Genomic DNA, 22,860 nt, shown 5'->3' with positions numbered 1-22,860 from the left:
CTGGCCAGCACTGGGCTGGGTCCCCTGACGTGCCCTGAGCGGCCTGGCCTCCCCTCTGCCCAACGTCATGGGGCCCTTGTCTTTTTCTTTCTTAACTAGCTGCAAAGCTGTTTTCACATCAGGGCCATTAGACTCTTGCTGGCACTCTGCTGGTTTTCCAGATCGTCATCTGGCCCTTTAGTCCTGCCCATGGCGCCCCGACCACGCGGACTTGTGCTGAGCAAGCCGTCCTTCCTGCTCCCCTCTGGCTTACTACCTAAGCTCCAGATCCTGTTCTCAAAGCCCACAAGCTCTCCTTCCCAGTCTTCCTGCACCGCCGTTTCATGGTGTCTCACCGCACCGGGGGTGGGGGAGGGAGAGCCCGGCTTCCATGGTGCCTGCGGCCTCTCGGACCCTCTGTAGCAGCTGCCCCATCCTGGATGGGACCCCGCCCCAGGCCAGCTTCTAGACACTCGATCCTGGTCTGCCCATCTGCCGTCTGTCCTTCCCTGTCTGTCCTTGGTGATCCCAGGAGAGCAACCTGGCGGGGCCTCTGACCCGAGCAGGCAAGGGACCTGCCCACCCAGCCAGCCCCCATGTCAATGGCAAAGGAAATGTTTAAAAATATTTGGTGGCGTCTTTGTGACACATTCCACTGAAAACACTAGGACACAAGAATATGTGGGGTGTGACATACGCACACACATGTAACACATGTATATCACACACGTGCAAACACAACATGCGTGCGAGCACACAGGCACATCCTACACGCACACACACGTACAAACATGCACCATGCTCACACACATAAACACATCACACGCAAGCCACGCACACGCACTACATGTGTACAAACGTGTCACAGGTGTCACTTCACACACACGCACACACACACACGTGCCCGCGTGATCTCATTTTTGTCTCCAGCCGAGAGCGCAGAGGGGCAGACACACAGTCCGCAGGGGCTGCAGGCGGCTCAGCCGTCCCACTCGCTCCCTCTCCCACGGTGGGGGCGGCAGCCAGTGGGGGCACTTGTGTACACGCATGGGGCTTCTGCTTCCCTACCCATGAGGGGTCCTATCAGTTCCTCCACCAGGGGCTGCCGGAGTGGACACCCAGGAGGACAGAGGGGGCCACACGGGTTCAAGGAAGGGCTGAGGCCACATGGTGACCGGGGCCAGCGGCAAGGTGAGGGTGTATCTGGCCACTGGGCTTGGGCCCTGGAGCCGTCCACCTGGCCCGCTCTGCCCCGGGACCACGTCCCTGAGAAGACGGTGCCCCCAGGAGCCGGGGGTTGTCCCTGTTTGCACCCACAGGCCGTGTGCCAGCGAGCTGCCCCCGCCCACCTGGCAGCCCCGCTCACCGTACTCCTCGCCTCGCAGGATTTCTGGGGCGATGTAATTCGGGGTTCCGCAGAAAGTGCTGGTTGTGTCACCAGGGCCCAGGCCTTCCTGTGGGGACAAGTCTGTTACCAGGAGGGAAGAAAATCTGCAGTCACCCCCACTGGCGGGACGACGTGTCTCAGAGAAAGCCAGCGTGGGGCAGGGAAGGCGGTGGAGGTGCCTCGGCCCCCAGGAGCCACAGAGCCCACGCGGGTACCCCTGCAGCAGGGGCGTCGCCCAGGGACCACGTACTCGCCTTGCACATGCCATAGTCCGTCAGCTTGATGTGGCCGTCGGCGTCGAGGAGGACGTTGTCCAGCTTCAGGTCCCGGTAGATGATCCCGCGCTCGTGCAGGAAGTTGAGAGCGATGCAAATCTCGGCAGCGTAGAACCTGGGGGCAGCGGAGAGAACCCGGCGAGGAGCGTGGGTGGGGGCCCGCGCAGGCCGAGGGGAGCTGGGGGGAAGCCGCCGGCCCCACGGCTCTCCCAGCAGACGCCCTGGCGTCTTCTCGCAGAGGAACACATGGGCCAACAAGGCCACGAGACACACTCGACGTCCGCACCGTCAGGGACAAATCCAGACTGCCTCCTGCCTGTGAGGATGGCCACTCTGACAGACAGATGGACAGCCAGACGGACAGCCAGACCTGCGGGCGAGGGCTGGGGAGACCGGCACGGGCAGCCGCTGAGGGAACAGTGTGAAGGTGGCCCAGTTAAATCCAGAAATCCCCCTCGAGCTAGGGTCTGGGAGAGAGGTGTGCATGGCCCCGTCCTAACTGCCCTGTTCAGCGGGGCCAAAGGTGGAGGCCACCCAGGTGCCCCTCGCCAGACAGATGGACAAGTGAGCGCGGCCCCTCCATGCAGTGGGGAACTCCTGAGCCTGCGGCGGCCCGGCCGGACCTCGAGGACTCTCGCTCGGTGACATGAGCCAGTCCCAGGACAAACACGGTTGATCTCCCCTCAGGAGGCACCCAGCGGGGACCAGGGAGGCCAGGGGGCCAGTGTCTCGTGGGGGCAGGGTGTCTGTCCGGGAGGATGGAATGTTCCAGAGACGGACAGCGGGGACCGCTGCACAATGGTGTGAACATGCTTCGCGTCTCTGAGCCGTGCAAACGTCAAGGGCACCGTGAACTTCACGCGCCACCCACAGTTAGAGAAGAGGCTCGTGTGCGGGGAGGGACCGATGCCTGACTTACGGCCTGTCTTTCCTCAGACTCGCAAGCTGCACGAGCTGTTTCAGGGGAGGGCGTGCGGAGCAGGGAGAGCCGTGGGGAGCAGGAAGGGGCAGGGACCCTCGGGTTCGGGTTCCCGTGGCGGCAGGAGGGCGGGTGGCAGGCATTGTTGTCACTTAAACAGAAACAGGCTCTTCCTCTCCAAGCGCCAGTGCCCTGCTTTGCATCGGTGTAACGAGAATCAGTGCTGGCACGGTGCCCACTTGGGGGTTCCCGGCCGGAGTGTGTGCCCCCCAGCCCAGGTGCTGAAAACAGGGCAACGGCAGCACCACGCGCAACACCGTTGTGCACATGCTCTCCCAGGAGCCCCCACTTCTCCGGCGGACGTGCCGTCCTGCTCTGGTGGCCAAGACCCAGTGGGCCGTTTCTGAGGTTCTGCAACTCAGAGGACCCACAAACCCTAGGACCCCTGAGCTGCACCAGAGGGGACAGCGCGTCCTCTCTGCCGTGTCCCCCAGACTCCAGCTCCCTTCCAGCTCACTGCTGGCCCCCGCCCGCTGGCACAGCACCCACCTGGCGTGCTCCTCTGGGAGTTTCCTCTGTCTCTGCATGTGGAACATGAGGTCCCCGCCATTGACGTACTCGATGACCAGGAACAGCCTGCAGGGGGACAGAGGCGTGGGGGCTGAGATGCTGCACGGCCCAGGCCCGACCTCGCTGGAGGCAGGTTTGACGTGGGGAAGCACCGTGACCAGGAAGAGCCGAGCCTGGGTGCTGGCAGGTCAGCTCTCCTCCTGTGAGGCCAAGGCAGGGAGGCGCCTGGGGACCCTTGACCCCTCAGGCCGGAAAAGAAAGCAGCCCCGACCGAAAAGTCAGGCTCTGCACCCAGGTCCCTGGGGCATCATCCTGGGGGATGTCGAGACTCTGCCTGTGGGGTCTCTTGTCCTGACCAGTTCTGGTCCCGACACAGGGAAACAGCACAGACAATTCCTGTCACCCAGTAGAGGAGCATGTGCTGTTCCCGCGGGACCGGTAGAGGCAGGACACGGACCTGTGGGCCCACCGTGGAGGCCGAGGGGCCTGGGAGAGCAAATGCACAAGCCATGGGAGGGGGTGGCCAGAGACGGACAGCGGGGACCGCTGCACAATGGTGTGAACATGCTTCGCGTCTCTGAGCCGTGCAAACGTCAAGGGCACCGTGAACTTCACGCGCCACCCACAGTTAGAGAAGAGGCTCGTGTGCGGGGAGGGATGTCTGGCAAGCGACTGTTTCACCCGCCAAGTCTGGATGGACCCCAGGGAGGCATAAGGAGGTGGTCTGTCCCCGGGCGGGAGCCCCAGTGGCTTGAGTGGGGACGGCGCAGTAGGGGGCACCGAGGACAGCCGACAAGCTTGCAGAGATCTGGATACCAGGGCGGAGAGAAGGGGGTGGGGCCACTGGACAGCCTGTCCCAGCACAGGGGTGAGTTGGAGGCAGGGAGAAGGCCCGGGGGCAGCGGGGGCCAGGGTGGGCCAGCATGACCCTGTGTGACCTCGTGGCTAAGGAACCGGGACCACACACCATCCCAGTCTCTTCTGCAGGACGTCTTTCTCACGTTCAGTAAGATGCCGTTTCCAAAATTAAATTTACGCTCAAGAAACGCCTTGTTGAGGGCCCCTCACAGCTCCTCCGGGTGGGGAGTGGGAGTGAGTGCGGACAGCTCGCGGGTCGGCTTGTGGGTCACAGGTGGCCAGCCACGAAGATGGAGGTCACTTTATACGAGTGAGCACCGAGCTGCGGCCACCGTGGAGGTTTTCGTGGGTGCTAACCGAGCGACAGCCAGAAACCCGTCAGTCCGTAGGCAGAAACGGGCCTGGACCACAAGCGAGGAGCCTTTGGCCCTCATTCTGTGCCCCTGACTCCCCAGGGTGTGTCTAGACGGACGAAGAAAGCTCGCCCTCCCTGGGATTCGCCTGTGTCCATAAAGCTTCACGGGCGCGGAGCTACGTCCACTCACGTACATGTGTGTGCCAGCGCTCACGCGACAGCACATGCGAGATGGAAAACATTCACTGTCTGCCAGTGCACATCCAGTCCTGTCAGCCACCGTGAGGGAAACGTGGTGGTTATCGCACCCCTGGGCAGGGACCTCGGGCCCAACAGTTCACCAAAGTGTTAAAAAAAAAAAAAGCACATTAACTCAAACCTCTTAGGGTGACCTTGAAGCGCAGGTCAGAGATTTTCCACAACAATCAGGGACCGTGTCCCCAGGACACGGCTCATTTGAGAACCTGCTCCTCCCAGCGGAGGCGTGCACCCCGACATTGTGCTCCTCAGGAAGGGTCTCCAGGGCCACTGGCCCACTTGCGGTGACATCAGGTGACAGGGACAAACCTGACGCCACTTCAGAGAAACTAGCGGAACACGTGGCTCCTGTGGGAAGCAATGAGAGCTCGAGGGGGCTGGGGCGCGAAGCTGGTGTTCAGACGTGTGGAGAAGCGGAAGCCGAGGTATGTCCCTTCCCACCCGGAGAGAAGCCCAGCGTGGGCGTCTGGGACGAGGCGCAGCCAGACTGGCCCCTGCCCCAGATGTCACCGGTCGGGATTTGCTCACTGGGCGAAGCTGGCCAGGCCCAGTCACCGCGGAGGAGCTGTTTTCCTTCCGTAGCAGCTGCAGACGCAAGTCTTTCAGTTTGCTTTGTGTCTTCTTCCGGTCTACAGACCAACGTGAGGACAACCAGGACATGGCTTCAAGAAAAACTGTACCAGAGCCACAGGACGTGGACTCTCCCTGGTGTCCCGGGGGCCTCAGAGCTGGCCGCCGTGTCAGCGGGGCTCACCTCCCGCTTGGGGGCACCACCACGTGCAGCAGCTCATGGGGTGGCTTGGGAGTGGCATGTGTCCTTGCACCCACGACCCCAGGTCACACGGCCATACCAACCCACCTGGAGGGAGGGAAGTGATGGGTCCAGAGGCCTGCGGCTGCCCGCCAAGCTCGGGGGACCGCCCTCAGCCAAGCTTTCCCACTGTCCGCTTGGACGCCGCCCCAGGAAGGGAAAGAAGCAGGACTGTGGAACCAGGTCAACTTCTGACCCCGAGACCCTGGTCACCCAGATGGGAACCTGGGGGCTGCAGCCCCTGCTGGCTGGAGCAAACCCGGCACAGGGGGACTCACAGAGCTCCCGGGGGCGAGCTGGGCGTGGACTCGCTCCTCAGCGCAGAGGACCCACGACATCCTCCCCACGCTGCCCCGTGGAATGAAGTGCCCAGCCCTGCCCGTCAGCTCAGAGGGAAAGACTGATGCCACCAGACATAGTGCACGTGCTCGGGTCGAGAGCTGATGCCGTGTCCGGCCCACCACCTGTGTCTGTAGATGAAGTTTTACGGAGACACTGCACGGGTCTCTCTGCATGCACCGCGTACGTGGTCTTCGCACCACCGCAAACTGTGGTCCTCAAAGGTGAAAATACTTACTCTCTGGCCCCTGGAGAAGCAGTGCCGACGGCTAGTACACAACCTAAGAACAGCCGTTCCCACCTCACCGACCCTCAGGCTGGAGACTCAGCACGTCTGGGCATTAATGTTTAACACGGTGACCCCAGCCAGAGGGGGAAGCAGGGGCACCGGGAGGTAAAGGACTTTCTCAGGATCACAGTCGCTGTCTGTGAGATCTGACGCCACAGGATCTGGGCGAACCCAGAACCCACACTTGGAACCCCCTCCTGCAGGTACCGTCCCCACATCACAGGGGTGGCTGCCCCCAAAGGAACTGTCCAATGAGGAAGGAGAAGATGCTTGGGGGACAGAGGAAAAGAAAAGAGAGGCAAGGTGATAAGTGGCAATCGGCGAGCACAGCGCGACGGGTCGGGTCAAAGATCAGAGGACACTGGCAGACGGGAAGCTGATGGAAGTCGGTGGGGGAGACAGGTTTACGTTGTCCAAAGAAATCTGCCAGAGCAGGAGACAGCCAGCTGGGCCTCGGGTCCCCCCAGAGAGGAAGAAAGCCAGAACATACCCCCAATATTTGGGGGCCTTGAGGCGAGGCTGACCCCGGTAAGCTGGGGCCAAAGTGGGACAGTCGCCCTTGGGCGGGAAAGGGAAGGGAACCCCCAGCCCCAGGACACCATCTGACCACGAAATGGAGCAAACCACGAGACGGACACAGGAAGCAGCTATAGGAGGGCCAGGGTGGGACGTGAGCACCAGGAGAGCACAGACAACCGGGACGCGGGACAGGAGCTCCTTCTCCTGCAGCAGCCGGTGGCGCGCCCGCGGGGCAAACACCAGAGTGTTCCCGTGAGGCCAGGAAGAGGCCAGGCTCACCCTCCACCAGCGGCTACCGCACGAGGCAGCCACGGGCCACGTCATCGGACGCACAAGGAGCAGGCGTGGGCTGGAAAGGAGCGGTCGTCTGCCCGCCCATGTTCTGACCACACCCAGCAGACACGGCAGAACCGTGGCCGGCTCCGGGAGCACCGAGCACAGGAGCTGCACGCACGCGGCCGCCCGCTCCGCTGGGAGAAAGGGCAAGGAGTGTCCAGGATGGACGTCACGCCAGTGGGGAAGCCTCTGCGTGACGGAAACGTCGCCCACACCAAACGGGAAAGAGCGACAGGAAGACACAGGAGGCGAAGCGGGAGCAGCGACGGCCTCGGCCCCCCGCGTCCACAGCGCCCTCCCTGCACGGGGTGCCCGGCCGGCTGGGTCGAAGGAGCACGCGCTGCTTGATCTGGGGCTCGTGACTTCGAGTCCCATGTTGGGTGCAGAAATTGCTTAAAATAAATAAAGAATAAAAACATTGCGTCAAGTTCTTAAAAGAATTCTCTGAAGGGGCTTCTGACGTCACCGGATCGTTGGCAAAAGCAGTTTCAGGTCCGCCTGACAGCGCCCTCTCAGCCGGGCCCAAGGCCTGCCCGAGGCCTGTGCTGGCCGAGGACGAGGGGGCCCCCGGGCCTCATCCAAGTCAGGTCCCCGCGTCCCATTGGCGTCCCCAGGACAGACAGCGCAGCCCGCAAGCCTGCCCCAAGGCGGCCGGCTGCCCCCCGATGAGGAAGACACACAGCCACTTGCACGGTCCCCGGCGGATGGAGGCCAGTCCCTGAGGGTCCGCGGCGGCCCAGGGCCTTGGTCACCCGCAGCGTTTCTAAAAGCAGCGCGGTCTCCCTGCACCCGCGGGTCAGATGAGCCCCCCGCCATCTCGTGACTGCCGCCGTGAGTAACAGGCCTCCTCCTCCCCACGACGCCCTCTGGGCTGGGTTGTCCGCGGCCCAAGCCTACCTGCCCCGGAAGCCTGCGGGTTAGGGTGCCCCCACAGCCCGCCTGCCGCTGCCCCCCGCGTCCACGCCTTCTGTTCTGGGCTTTGGTTAACTTCCAACTCCAACGAATGTGCTGTTTGGAAGGTGCAGAGACGCAGTGCCGGAGGGGAAGGCGCCAACCCCTGGGTCTCGGGTGGTTCCTGCTGCGCCCACGGCCTCCCTCCATGAGCAGAGGCCTCAAGAGAACCCGGTTTTCCCGAGCTCCCCCTAGGAGGCTCAACTCGGCTGTGGTTCTGCTCACCCACCTCTCCGCTTGCCAGCCCTGCTCGACGAGGCCTGACCTCCTCCGTGGCACCTATAGCCACAAACACCTGGTGCACACATGCTTGCCACCGACCCCGGTGCCCCCGGCTCTGTGTGGGCAGACCCTCACTTCTGCCCCCAGATCTCTGCCATGGTGGAGCCTGGTGAGTCCTGCCGCCCACTCCCTGGCATCAGGCGACACGTACCGTCCTCAGCTCCATTCGGAGGCCTCCTACTGGGCCTCCATGTGCCCAGTGGGTCCGCGCCCGTGCCCGGATCCCACACTGCCAGCCCTCCTAGGGACTGGGCATCGGGCATCCACAAGAGGATACCACCGGGCCTCCGTGTCCCTGGAGCCCAAGTGGCTGTGGACAGCTCCAGGATGACCCCCCACATCTCTGAGCCCCTTTCTCCTCCTTCCAAACACACACCGCCTCCTCCAGGACGTGGCCCTGTGCCCGTCCCCCTCCCCCCACCGCCTCCTTCACCGCGTTCTGGCACCGGCCCTGTAGCACTGCGGTGCCCCCTCGGCCGGGCCGGCCCAAGCCCCGGCGCAGGCCCTCCAGACCTGCAGGCGAGTCCTCGGGGGCACACGAGAAGGAAGAACACACGTGACAGCACCGGCCAAGTGGCACTAATACCCAGACACCACCCTCAACCGACAATTCACTCACGCGTCAAGGTCAGCACGCAGCGCGGGAGGCGCTCCCGCGAACAGCAGGTGTGACAGGCTCGTCTGCGGGCGTAGCCACGTTCCACGCGAGGGGAGCGTGGCGCGGGAAGTGGCGGCACAGGGCGGCGAGCTCGCGTGCTGGCGCAGGGAGCCGACGGTCAACACGAACGCCAGCTTGCTCGTCTGAGATTGGGGTAATGCTAAGTGCGACAAACGTGCCCAAACGGCAATTGGGGGGGGGGGCTGCTAAAAATATCACCTCAGCTACACCCTTCAGCCCATTTTTTCCTGGAATTGCTCAAGCAGAAGCAATTTTGTAGTTAATTTTCGTTGCGGCCATTGTCTGGGAAGGACGGGCTGTGTGTGGTCGCAAGGTGTGGTTTTTCCACAGCGCAGATGCTCCTTCTGGGTTAGAAGAATCCTTGGTCTCCGCTGCATGTGACACAAGTGCCCAGCCTGAACCCCCAGGGGAATGGCAAGCTGCCGGCGCACTCAGCCAACCTCCCCCCACTTCGGCCCCCAAGCCCAGGCTCCGGCGGTTGCTGGTCGTCCTGTGCACAGGTGCGGCAGGTGGGGCTCCCGCCCCCCGGACACAGGCCTGCGTCAGAGCCTCCTGCAGCCCGGGAGCCGAGGGGCGGCCTCCTCAACCCCCCGCCGGCGGGGCTCCCCAAGTGTCCCGTCCCCCAGCTGCCCACACCCCTGCTTGCTGGGGCCTCGTCACGTCCACAATTCAGTCCCCATGGGTGTCTGGCTGGCTGTGAAGGTCTGTGGGCGCCGTGCTAACTGCCACCCGACTGTGACGGGGGACGCTGCTGGTCCTCCGGGGCCTGCACATGGCGCCAGCACGGAGCCGGCCCTCACGCGGACGGGGAACAGCAGTTCCCCAGGCGCTGGGCCTCACTGTCAGCATTTTAACATCTTACTAATCCCAGCAGCGGCCCTAAGAGGCGGTGTCCCTGCTGCTCCCTGTTCCCAGAGGAGACTGGGGTGCAGACAGGTTATCCCAAGTTCACACAGCAGACAAGAGGAGGGCTAGGCCTGCACCCCAGCTGTGACTCTAGACCTCAGGAAAAACTAGGTGCCGTGTGCACTGGGCCCTCCCAGGCTGTTCCCATGGGCTTCTCAGAGACGTCCCGACTCTGTATGCAGCCACGCAGCGGAAGCCGTCTGCCGGAAGGTCATCCCGGCTGTGCGATCCAGCCCGCTCAGGCGTGTGCAGGACTTTGAGCTCCTCTCGGAGCTGTTTGTAACGTCTATAACCCTCACTGATTCGTGAGTCACAAAGAACACGACACGTGATTCACTTTATACTTGTACCAAGCATGTGACTGTACCTTAAAGAAATATTCTTTAGGGGCGCCTGGGTGGCTCAGTGGGTTAAGCCTCTGCCTTCAGCTCAGGTCATAATCCCAGGGTCCTGGGATCGAGCCCTGCATCGGGCTCCCTGCTCCACAGGAAGCCTGCTTCTCTCTCTCCTACTCCCCCTGCTTGTGTTCCCTCTCTCAGTGTTTCTCTCTGTCAAATAAATAAATAAAATCTTTAAAAAAAAATAAAATAAGGGGGGGGCGCCTGGGTAGCTCAGTGGGTTAAAGCCTCTGCCTTCAGCTCAGGTCATGATCTTGGGGGTCCTGGGATCGAGCCCCACATTGGTCTCTCTGCTCAGCAGGGAGCCTGCTGCCACCCCCCACCGCCTGCTTCTCTGCCTACTTGTGATCTGTCCCTCTGTTAAATAAATAAAATCTTAAAAAAAAATACACACACACACACACACACACACACACACACACTCTTTAAACAACATAATTGCCTACAGGGTGTCAGGTACCAAGCAGACGCTGGGGGCCCGCAGGCACTCGGAGCCACACTGCTCTCTCCAGGTGCGCGCCACCAGCTGGGGACACGGGCACACACACAGTCGGTCGGGGTCAAAGCAGGCACATAAAAATGGCCCAGGGGAGACACCCTATCTGGACTAACCAGGTGTTTGGAGCTTCTAGACAGACTGACAGATCTGTAAAAATGAGACAAACTTGACATACTGGGATGGGGCCTCCCCTCGGGAATGTTGTAAACACACCTTCTACATGTCAGTCTGGAAAAGCGGAGCGGCCATGTCACGGGGTCACACACAGACACTGAACGGACACACTTGTTTTCAGTTCTCTTCGCACACCTGGAACGTGACACATGGACCATCTCCGGGGGCGGAAAGTTCTGTGCTCCCGGCAGTGGAGACAGGAGGGAGGTTGAAAGTCTGACCCGTTTACACTCACACCCCCACGAGTTCACACACCAAAATCAACCAAAACAAGTCTTTTGGAATCTCACCATTCAGGAAATGTGGGGTTGGGACGGGCTGTCTGCCCTTGGGCATCATCTGTAATTCCAAAGACCGTGGTCAGTGTTTCACAGAGGCATGGGGAGAGCGCACAGAACACAGCAAGGGGACCTTTCCAGAAGCTCTGAGGCAGGAGGGCCGGGGGGAGGGCAGGGCAAAGTGACAAAGATGGACAGAACAGAGAGATCCAGGGAGAAGCCTGGTCCCAGCAACCTGTCTCGGGCCCAGGGGCCTAGACCACATCCCAGAAGCAACTGGGAGAGAATCAGAGGAGCTTCAAAGCAGGAGAAAGACACTTTAGATCTGTGTTTTCAAAATATGGCTTAATTCCAACACGGGAGCACTGACAGCCTGGGGAGCCCCAGTGACCAGATGCCCCAAAGGGGCTATGGTCAGGGTTCAGGCAGGAGAGAAGGGCGGAGTCTGAGACACATTTAGGAGGCTGTGTTGGTGAGATCCGGAGAGGGGACAACTACAGATATGGGGGAAAGGCAATTTATCCCAGGTGCCTTGTGCCTTGGACACACAGGTGGGTCAAGGGACTAAAGGTCAGGAGGGAGGCGAGAGTGGACGGTGTGGGGACGTACGAGTCACCAGTCTGATTTACAGCTGAGCTGAGTCATCGTGAGCCGGACAGAGACTGTTGTCCCCAGAAAGACCCATTTTCCAAGCCTGGCCCCTGGCTGGAGTCTGCGAACTTAAGTGGTAGATGACTCCCTCCACCGATTAAAAACCTCCCCCGAATCCTAGGCACGGTCTGCGGTGCATAAAACAACATGGTTTCTGCGGACACCAGCTTTCTTCTGAGAGCCTGGAATACTGTGGCGCGCGCCAGCCGACTGCGGCCTGTGTGATCCCACCAGGCACCTCCCGGCCGCTTTCCTCCCTGCGTCACCCTGCGCCTCTGCCCCCTGCCGGCTCTGCTTCGTACCCTGTCACAGCCAGAAAGCTCAGCCTTGAGTCCTTCTGTGTGCTGGTCCTATGAGTTCTGCTAAAGCACCGAACCTGGGGGTGGTCCAGAAGGCCCCGGGCACAGAACAGAGTCAATATTTTTTGCAAATAAACAAACTGAGTGAGTTCAAGTCAACTGACTGAGAAGAATTCTACACAGAGTATATACTGACTATCCTGGACCAGTGGTTTTCAAGCCTTTTAAAACAGCAGGATTTCAGGGGCGCCTGGGGGGCTCAGTGGGTTAAAGCCTCTGCCTTCCGCTCAGGTCATGATCCCAGGGTCCTGGGATCGAGCCCCACATCGGGCTCTCTGCCCAGCAGGGAGCCTGCTTCCTCCTCTCTCTCTGCCTGCCTCTCTGCCTGCTTGTGATCTCTGTCTGTCAAATAAATAAATAAAATCTTAAAAAAAAAAAAAGCTTAAAAAAAACAACAACAGGATTTCAATATAAAGTTTTACTAAGTGAAGTTGCTGGTATTTTTTAATTTATTCTGCTTATTGGTAATATCTGTGAGCACAGAAACCCGCCTCATGCCCAGTACGGCGTCCCAACACCTAACCCAATGCCTATACTCCTATACTTAGTAGGATGTTTTCAATAAATATTTTATAAATGCAGTTAAATAATTTAGGTTCAAATCCATGAAATTTACTTGATACAAGACACTGGCGCTGATGAGAACAACAAAGTTAGTTTTGATGAGCCAAAACAAAACAAAAAAATCAAACATAAAAACCCCAAAACAAACCCATACTTGCAGCTGAAAGAACCCTAATGTGATGGTGGAAGCCGCATGCTGACTCACTTGCTGTGCAATGCAATTCAGAAATCAGCAGAATCTTAGAAATATGCTCTTTTTCTTACCGACTTGTTGTCTGGAAGCAGGAGTGTAAGCCGACCAGGAAAGGGTTGCTGGATGCCTGCTCAAACACATGCTTCTCTGTCTGCACCCAGTCAATATCCTGAAATAGAAACCAGGGCGTGTTAATGAGGCTCCTGAATACTCTTCATCCTCGAGAAGGGGGGCAAGAGAGAACCGTCTCTCACCTCCGCTTATAGGAAGACAGTGCAGACAGGAAAGGAAAATGCCCATTAAGAAATACATCACCACCACCACCCCATCTCTACCACCATCTTCACTGTCATGTTCATCACCATCACCACCACCACCATCACCACCATCACCACCACCACCACCACCATCATCACCACCACCATCACCACCATCATCACCATCATCATCATAACCACCACCACCATCATCACTACCATCACCACCATGACTACCATCATCATCATCATCGCCATCATCATCACAACCACCACCACCATCATCACCACCACCATTATCATCACCACCACCACCACCATCATCACGACCATGATCACTACCATCACCACCACCACCATCATCACCATCACCACCACCATCATCATCATCTTCACTATCACCACCACCATTATCACCACCATCACCATCATCATCGCCATCATCTGTTGCCATCTCTACCACCATCACCAGCTGTGTGCTGGCCTCTGAGCTACAGACTCTCCATGCACTGCTTCATGTGCTCCCCGTGGACGCTGCGGGAGGCTAGTATCATCACCACTTAAGACAGGAGGAAACAGGATGGATGCTTAAGCAGGTTCCCCCACGTCCCATGCCCATCTCTAGAGCACCAGCTCTAGCACAGGGCTTTCTCCTTCCCAATCCACGCTGGAATCTGGGGAAAGCTGCAAAGTGAAGTCCCTTTAGAGGCACAAAGATTCCACAGCTCTGATTTCATTCCGATCCAGAAAGTGAGTTAGATGAAGTTGAGCCTCTCCTCCTAAGGGTTGAGAAAGCGAGAGGGAAACAGATGTGTCCAGCGTCGTGCTGCCTGCCCCTGAGAATGTTTGGAAACAAATGAGCAAACTCTCAGTGGGGTTCATCCTCCTTGGGCTCAGTCCAGAGCTTCCTCTACTCCCCAGAAGACCCCCCGGGTGGTCCAGCTTCGGAGCCAGCCATCCAGGCAGAGGGGTCCCAGCCCCGCCTCTCCTTGAGCTCAGCTAATGCAACGGCCAGCTGGTAGCCCCACAGGGCGTCTGGCACCGCACAGGAGGCCCTCAACCGAGCTCCCAACCAGCCTCTGCCATCTGTGCTCCAAAGGGACCTGGTCACCCAGGTGCTCAGGTGAAAACCCTGGTAGAAGGCTGAGACTTGCCTTCCCTCCCACATAATAAAGAAACCAGGGTCTCCCGCTCGCAGGCAGCTGCTCCTTCCTGTCTACAGGCTCCCGAGGCTGTTTCAACAAAGTGCCATCAACAGGGGGCCTGAAAACATCCAGCCCCAGCCTCTCACTGTCTTGAGCCAGAAGCCTGAAATCTGGGTGCTGGCAGGGTCACACCCCCTCTGGAGCCCCGAGGGAGGACAACCTGCCTCTTCTGTGCCTCCCTTTGCACACTGGTGTCCGTGTGTCTGTTTCCTTCTCTCTGTCTGTCCGTCTGATCTCTGCCTTTCTCTAAAAGGACCCCTGTTACTGGACTCACGGCCCACCCAAACAATCCAGGAGGATCTCCCCAAGATCCTTCATTTAATCACACCAGCAAGGACCCCATTCCCAAGTAAGTTCAGATTCACAGGTTCCAGGAGTTAGTATGTGGGCATATCCCCTGCAGGCCACATCTAGCCCGCTGCAGTGTCCCCACCGATGTCCACGGCCCACACTCATGGCCACAGACACCAGGGTCTTGCACAGATGCAGACACACACAGGCACACACACACGTGTGCACACGCAGCTCCCACTGACTCCTAGAGTTACACTTTTCTCGAGAGATCACCTACAAGTCCCACCCCACATCTTGGTCCACAGGGGATGATTTAAAGATGCCAAGAGTGAACCAAAGCAGTAAGTCTCTCCTAATTGCTTCTTTCAGTTCTATGAACTTGACTTTAGACAATCCACTAACTTTTCAGCTGGCCAGGGTTCCAGTAAGGGGGTCTGGAATCATCCTGCTGTGCTGCTGACCAGCGGTGAAGACTGGAGCAAGCCACCTCCTCCTAAGCCTCAGTCTCCTCAGCTGTGAGGCACCGGTGCCACCACTCACTCACAAGCTCAGCACTCAGGGGCCAGTTGGGCAGTCTGTGTACTGCACAAATGCACCCTGCTGGTAGGGCAAGTAATAGTTCTAGTTTAGCCCCAGCTCTTCCCTCCAAACCACGAGCCCGGGCCAGGGCTGGGGAGCCCTCCTGTGGTCCGCTGGGCCCACAGAGCTCAAGCCACCTCATGTACTACACGGGCCCAAAGCAGCAGCAATTCCTGCTCCCCAGGCATCCAAACCCTCTGCTTCTAAGACACAGACCCTGCACTCGCTGTGAAAGACCAAGACCAAAAAGACACGAAGCCAAGAAGCCCGCAGAGAGGCCCAACAGCAGCAGCTGTCCCGGGAACGCGGACCGAGCCACAGGGAGGCGCCGCTCTGCAGCCCTCCGCGATAATCACAAACCAGAAAATGGCAAGTCCGGGAAAGGGTGTGCAGAACTGGGGCCCTCGCGCTCGGCTGGCAGGGACGTGAAGCGCGCACCTCCGGGCACGGCTTGCTGGTTCCTCCCACGGGGCAGCGTGAGTGCCCCTCTGGGGCGGCACTTCCACTCCCAGGTCAATCCCCCAAGAACCGGAGATGGCGCCTCGAACAAACACCCACCCGTAAACGTTCTCCAGGGCACGGCTCACAGTCGCCAGAAGGTGGGGGCGACCTCATCTCTATCACAGATGAACAGATGAGCCAAAGGTGGTCTGCTCAGAAAATGGAGCATTATTCAGGTATAAAAAGCAATGAGGTTCCGGGGCATCGGGGGGGCTCGGTTAGGCGTCTGCCTTCAGCTCGGGTCATGATCCCGGGGTGCTGGGATTGAGTCCCACATGGCGCCTCCTGCTCTGTGGGGCGCCTGCTTCTCCTTCTGCCTCTGCCTGCTGGTCCCCGGCCCCGCTCATGCTCACGCACTCCCTCTGTCTCAAATAAATAAAAATCTTAAAAAAAGAAAAAAAAAAAAAAAGCAGGGATGATCTGACACGTGCTACTATTATGGGGATGAACCCCGGAACGTGACACCCACTGCGAGACGCTGGACATGAAGGGCTGCACAAATGTGTACTTCAAAATGGTTAAAACGGGGCATTTCACTACGTGCACTTTACTCCCATTGCAAGAAAGAGGCGGCCGGGATGAGGTCCTGGAAGGATGCGTGCGCTGGCGTCGGCGCTCACCTCGTCATCATGGACCAGCTCCTTCTTCACCACCTTCATGGCGTACATCTGGTCGTTCTTCTTCAGCCGCACCAGCAGGACCTTGGCGTAGCTCCCGCGCCCGATGACCCTGATCAGGTCAAAGTCCTGCAGACCGAGCCCCTGGGAGATCTTGATTCCGTCCACCCCATCGATGACCGGCTGCAGGTCCTGAGGACGAGAGAGGACGTGAGAAAGGAAAGGCTCCTGGCCATGGAGCTGAGGAGTCCCTGCGGGCGCTTCTGCTCACAGGCTCCGACCCCACCACCATGCCAGGCTCCCCAGTCACAGCCCAAGGCCGCCGCGTGAGCACGGGGTTCCCCGGGGCCTCCCACAGGCACCCAGCAGCGCTCTCCGGGGGTCAGAACGCTTCACCAGCTGAGGCGTGCACAGCCCCACGCCTGGGCTGCGGAATGAAAGAGAAAGGCGATCCCGTGAAAACAGAAGCTCCCCGCCTATCAGCCTTTCTGGCAAGGGTATCTGCGGTGAACGCAGGACAGACAGTGCTCCTGCCTCATCCCAGACGCGGACCGACCAGGTAGAAAAATCGGGAAGTCCGGTCACTCTAGAGAAGCCTGTGGTCCAGGAAAGGGGCAGCTGTTCTGAGGTTTTGTGAGCGGAGGCTGCCAAGTCCTGCTGCTGTGACTTCTTCACTCAAGGAAGCTCTTGTGTGTGCCTCACTCGCCACCCAGGGCTGGCCGCACTCTCAAGGCCAAACGGAACCTCAGTCCACATCTGGGAAGACCACAGAACAGCAGCAGAGGGCTTGCCCGGACGAAGGCGCAGACCCTGACCCCGGGATCTCACGAACGCACGCAGGCTCTTCCTCCCATTCCTGGCACAGCAGAGTTCCCCAAGCCCTCAGAATTCCCTAAGCGCAGAAAAGGTATCTTTGGCTATGTTCGTGAGACAACTTTAGAGACATCCCAGGCTACCTAAAGATGGGGGCCGCTTGCCTTGCCGGGGGACCAACCAGGTGACTGGAGGCTTGGAACCCAGCCTCACCCCGACCTCCGACCTCCAGGGATGGGAGAGGGACGAGGGGCTGAGCCCATTCTCCAGTGGCCAGCAACCTAATCAATCGTGCCCCTGTTGTGAAGTCTCCAAAGAAACCCCGAAGGACGGGGTCTGGAGAGCGGGGCGGTGGACACGTGGTGTGCCCGGACGGGCACAGGAGCTCTGCACGCTTACCCCACCCTGACCGCAGGCAGCTCCCGAGTTAGAGCCTCTGACCATAAGCTAGTCATCTAGTAAGTAAAATGTTTCTCTGAGCTCTGTGAGCTGCTCAAGCAAATCAGTAAGCCCACGGAAAGGGGCACGGGAACCCGATTCACAGCTCACTGGTCAGAAGCGCAGGGGACCACCGAGCCTGTAAGTGGCCTCTGAGGGTGCCAGTCTTGTGGCCTGAGCCCTCCAGCTGTGGGGGCTGATGCGAGCTCCAGGCAGGTGGGGTCAGAATGGAGCAAAGTTGTGGAGCAGCTGGTCAGTGTCCCCCAAGAACCAGAGACCTGCTCAGTGATATGCGGAAAGCACACCAGACAAATAAAGGGTTTTATGCCAATAAAATCTGACAAAAACTGCAGCCCAAGAGCCAGGCCTGGACCCGCTCCACCATCTGGGCACGGAAGGTGCAGGGGAGACGGAACCCACAGCAGCACGGAGCCACGGCTGGATCCCAAGAGACTCTGCGACGGCAGCCCCCGGGAGGGCACAGAAGCCATGCCCTGGGCAGGACTGAGCCGGGGCCTGGGCTGGCGCACGCCCTCTCCTCTCTGCCCGCCAAAAGACCACCGTCACTGGCCTGCACAGCCCGCCCACCAAAGCCGCAGGGTACCCGGCCCCCAACGGGCCGCACCCATGTGTGCCAGCTCCCCGTAGCCTCATGAGCTTCCAATCTCCCAGGGGTGGGAGCATCTGTCTGCCGGTGGCAGGAGGCGGAAGACAGCTGCGGAGAATGTGAGCACGTGAACCTTGGGACGGGGGGAGTCAGGTCACCAGCAGATGTGCTGTGTGTCCATCAGTGTGCGTTTCGTGGTGGCCCACCCGGCCACAACCCTGCTCGGGCTGATGCCTCCACGACGGCAGCCGTGCGAGAGGAGGAAGGGATGCCGCCCCTCAGGGACCAGCCTTCCCACCATTTCTCGAAGCACACGAGCCTGGGGTCCCCATGCAGCCCACTGTGGGCCCAGCCGCCCTGTACTGACACGGGAGGAGCCGACCAGGCGCCGTGGAAAACAGCTCCCTGCCTGCCAGGTGTTCACACACGCCCCCTCAACTCACCCTCATGAAAAGGTGTGGCCATTATCCAGCTTGACCAAAGAGGACTCAGGTCAGAGAGGCCAGTGACCCCTCTCGCCCCTGCAGCACACAGCTGTGAGATCAGCACAACCACCCCACAGCCTCACAGCGGACTCCCCGCCCGCGTCTGCCGCAGCCACTGGCTCTCTGTCCACCTGGCGATGCGGAGGCTCCTTCTGCGCCGAATGCTGGAGACTCCACGGGACTCTGCCCTGAGCCCCCCAGTGTGCGTCCCCGGAGATGTCCGCAGGCCAGGCCCTCACAGGGGCAGCAATTCCCAAACCTGTCTAGTCCGTACTTAAATCTCCATAATTGCCCCAGAAATGAGCTAATGAACTTCCAAGAAGAAACTGCAAACACCAATGAGCCATTTCATACACTCACCTCAGAGTCCTCTTTAATGTCATGTTTCCGGGTTGAAGAAATGTAAGCGACTAGTGAAGGGAAAGAAAAAAACCAGGACATCGCAGGCATCGTCAGGAGCCCGGCCCAGGACGTGGGGGCTCCCCGCCACCCCTCCCTCCCCCGCGGGCCCCTGTGCACACCCGGGCCAGGGGAGGCCGGGGCAATCCTGGCGCAGTCACACCTACTCGCAGAGGCCAAAGGAAATGCAGCCCCCCGGGGTCCCACCCAGACCTCCTGACTCCGCACCTCTGGGGGTGGAACTTGGGAACCAGCACTTGTGATGGGTTTTCTCACCGAATCACCTAGAAGTATCTATCCGCAAGCTATCGGTGCCTAGCCTGCCAGATGTTCTTGGAGTGTGCAGGTGGGGGGAAGAGCAATGGAGGGATGATGAGGGGACGGTGGTGGGTGGATACGTAAACGGCGGGCGGGCTGGCTGGGTAGGTAGGTGGGTGGGTGTGTGGGTGGTTGTTTATTAGAAATCTCCTTTGTGTGAGGTTGGGCTAAACGCTTTATGTTCTGTGGCCTCATTTCATCCTTCCAGGGCTCTCAGGGCACAGAACACACATTTATGACGTGGGGACAGGGGCTCTTAGTGCCTAGACTTTGGGAGCTCAGAGCTGGGCTATCAGTCCAATCAGTATTCAAAACCTTTCTCCAAATTAAAAAAAAGTAGCACAACATTAAAAAGAGTCTCTCCCCCACCACAAAACCCCCACAAAATCCCACAGAAACTCAAGAACCAACTTGACAGCAGGCTTTCCCATGGAGACCAGCCTCTGCAGCAGTCCACCGTGGGAGGGCCTGGCTGCAGTCACTGCCACAGCAAGTCTTTTCTAGAACTCCCAAAGTTAGTGCCGAGGAGAACGCCCGCCTGGACCCCCATGGCAGCCACTCTCAGAGATGTGTGTATCCAGGGAAGGCCGCCCCACGCTGCCGCCTCTGCCCAGGGATGAGGGAAGGCCCTAGAGACGCCCCCACCCCCATAGTGAGGGGCCCGTGCTTGCCAATATTGACCCTCGGAGAGCAGGTGGGAGCTAGAAAGGATTCGGGGTCAGAAGGGGAGGCACGCAGGAATTCCAGGGTAGAGAGCCTGGGATCCACCAGCAGGAAGAAAGCAGCCCCTACTTCCATCGGTGTCCTCAGAAGGAAGGTCCGCGTCGTCCTTGTCATCCACTGCAGGTTCTTGGGAAGGCATGACAGAATCCTGCAAGGGGGTGGGCATTACAGAGTGACCAGGTAGGTGTTACGAGGTAGCTCTGGAGACACTGTGTCACTTTCTATCACCACCTCCCCTGACAGACACCTTGTAGCCCACGTCCTAACACCAATTCCACCGATGCACCTGCTGTCCTCACCACACTGGAGACAGGAAGACCCACACGGAGCTCTCCTGTGATCCTACAGCGGGCGGCCACCCAGCACCTCCGGCTGTGATCTTTCCAGCAAGTGCTTTACAGAATGGGGCATCTGCACACCATGCTCAGAAGCCCGCCCCGCCCCCACTGCTGCGTCACAGAGTCCCGGGGGCTGATGTCACAGCTGAGGCAGCCCCCATTGGCCGACTCTAAGCTCTGGGCATTGGCAGTCCTCAGCCCCTGGTGGCTTACATCCTTGGGGCTGGCCTTATTTCTTAGGCTAACGCGGACCTGTGGGGTCAAAGGGTATGTGCACCTTCTTGGTTTTCGGCAGCCACATCTGAAAGGACGTTGGGAAGACAGTGTGCATACCCCCCCCACCGGTCTGTGGAGGGACCCCACTGCCTGGTGCTCAGCACTATCAGGGTTAGACATCAGAAATGAACAGCACGTCAAAGGGCCAGAGTGCTTCACGTGCAAGCTCACAGGCTGGTGGTGAGAGACACATGGGGGGTGAGTCCTCTGACTTTCAGGGCACCCTGGGGCTTTCCTTCCGCTCCAAGCCTGGGGTACAGACGAGCCTCCCCCGTACCTTCACCCCAGCGCAGCAGAGGGCCCTGGAGGCCCCACAAGAGGCCCCCACCCCAAGAGTACAGGGGGCTCCCAGGGCTTGGGAAGGGGGCCCCACCCCATCTGGGGTGCCAGTCCGGGTCATGGCTCTGCCACCCACAGGCACCCCCTCCTTTCGTCTCCATGGTGGCAGGCTCCCTTCCGGACAGAAGGAGTCTAAGGGTCACTGAGGCCGCCCCCCGCAGGGCCCTGGGCTCGGGGCAGCCACACTCACCATGCGCCTCTTGCAGGTCAGCGGGACGAGCACGTGACAGCGCTTATGCACCAGGAGCTGGCAGTGGACGCAGCGGTAGCCCTGCCTCGCGAGACCCCATATCCTCTCACTGCACTGGCCACAGTACGCTCTCTGCGGGCAAGAACAGCGGCCGTCAGGGCCGGGGTGGCCCCGGAAGCCAGAGACCCAGCTCAGCACCGGGCCACGTGGCGCTGTCCCTGACCGGGAGCCAGGACAAGATGCAGCCCAGTCAGCTGACCACCTGGACACCAGGCTCTGCCTGACCTCGGGAGCCCCCACTGTGGTCCACCCCAAGGCGGGGGAGCCGAAGGCCCCAAGGAGGGGGCGGGGACCCCGCTCTGGCAGGGCTGATGAGACCCCTCCTTTGGGCAAGGACGCACCCCTGCTTGCGGGGCAGGAGGGGGATCGCAGCTCTGGCCAGGCTGTGTGGGGGATGTCCAGATTCGCCTCGGGTGACCATGGCAACAGCATTCTGACGTGTCGTTACTTTGAACAGCTAGGGGCAGTCTGTGATTATCTTGGGGTGTTTTTTGGGTATTTTTAGAGATTTTTAAGTGATTCGTCCTTGTTCTTCCAGGTTCTAAACGTCGGAAGCTAATGGCGACTAGGGCTTGTTCGGTGATGTTTTCCCAAATTTTGACTGTTACAAAGTGCAGGAGGATGAATGTGTTCGGAAATCTGGCCACACGTGGCAGGTGGTGGTGCAAGTGGTGCTGGGCCCCCGTGACCGTCTCTTTTCCAGCTGTAACTCAAATGCAGGTTTAACAAATTTCATTATTTTGAGAGAGCCTCTCCTTACTCCTGAGGAGCAATGAAAACAACCACAGTTGTACTGAGCAGAGTTCATTTACGATGGCTGATGGGATCCTCTTGGCACGTGGGCGTGGGATGCGGTGGCGTGGATGGACCACGTGCCCGGAGCTCACGGCCACGGGCACTGAGACGCCGCCTCCACGTCCGCGAAGCGCGAGTGGGGAAACCAGGGCCTGAGGGGCCAGTCCCCACACACAGAGCTTCAGCGACCAGTGCCTGGGGCAGTGCCCAGCACACAGTGGTGCCCAAAGCAAGTCCGCTAAGGTCAAGTAAACACACACCCTCCCCGCATTACTTTCCACTTTGGAAACAGGACAGAAAAGCACTTATTCCAAGGCTTGCGTGTTGCACGAAGCACCCGTCCCGCGAGCTGCCAGACACAGACCCGGGGCCGTCCGGGAGCGGGCTGAAGGGCAGCGGACGGCGGCGAGGGCTGGACGGCGGGGCCGGCTGCGGGAGCGCCGCCAACGCCTGCGGCGCTGGCCACCCTCCTTTCGTCCCAGCGCGGCCCACGTCGGGCAACCGCCGAACGCCTAAGCTCGGAGAAGAGCTTCCCGTTCTCTCCCGCGTGTCCGGCTGCGTCAAAGCGCGCGTCAAGCCGTTGGGAATGATCCGCCTCTCCGACCGACGCGTCCAGCTTCCCACGGTCGCCGCCGTGTGACCAGCCTGCGACGCTGCTCCCGTGGGCCCCTGGGTGACCTCACAGCGTCACGGCCTCCTTCCCCAGCTAAGCGGGGCCAGGCGGCGGCCTGTTCTCCCCGGGCTCCGCACCAGGGGCGCAGAAGAGACGTGGGACCCGCGCGCCCATGAGGCTGCCA

General features: G+C 59.8%; 1 protein-coding gene across 4 annotated transcripts in view; it reads right to left on the bottom strand.

Moving 5' to 3' along the window:
• PRKCZ (protein kinase C zeta) overlaps positions 1–22,860 on the bottom strand; it is a 92,871-nt gene that overhangs the window by 5,459 nt on the left and 64,552 nt on the right. For 3 of the 4 annotated variants that reach the window (XM_032863179.1, XM_032863182.1, XM_032863180.1), the window contains 8 exons: positions 21,209–21,340; positions 20,135–20,213; positions 18,986–19,035; positions 16,286–16,474; positions 12,901–12,998; positions 3,110–3,196; positions 1,621–1,756; positions 1,346–1,433 (listed from right to left, as the gene is read on the bottom strand). In XM_032863179.1, the coding sequence (XP_032719070.1) occupies positions 1,346–1,433; positions 1,621–1,756; positions 3,110–3,196; positions 12,901–12,998; positions 16,286–16,474; positions 18,986–19,035; positions 20,135–20,213; positions 21,209–21,340 (859 nt within the window). Of the gene's footprint in view, positions 1–1,345; positions 1,434–1,620; positions 1,757–3,109; positions 3,197–12,900; positions 12,999–16,285; positions 16,475–18,985; positions 19,036–20,134; positions 20,214–20,351; positions 20,458–21,208; positions 21,341–22,860 lie in introns of those variants that run through there. The other variant, XM_032863181.1, reaches the window with a different exon arrangement.

The sequence above is a fragment of the Lontra canadensis genome, unplaced genomic scaffold, assembly GCF_010015895.1.
Source record: "Lontra canadensis isolate GAN:19392208 unplaced genomic scaffold, GSC_riverotter_1.0 scaffold25, whole genome shotgun sequence".
In the NCBI taxonomy this organism is placed as follows: Eukaryota; Metazoa; Chordata; class Mammalia; order Carnivora; family Mustelidae; genus Lontra; species Lontra canadensis.
The sequence above is the reverse complement of the archived record's forward strand: the minus strand, read 5'-3'. Positions and strand labels throughout refer to the sequence as shown.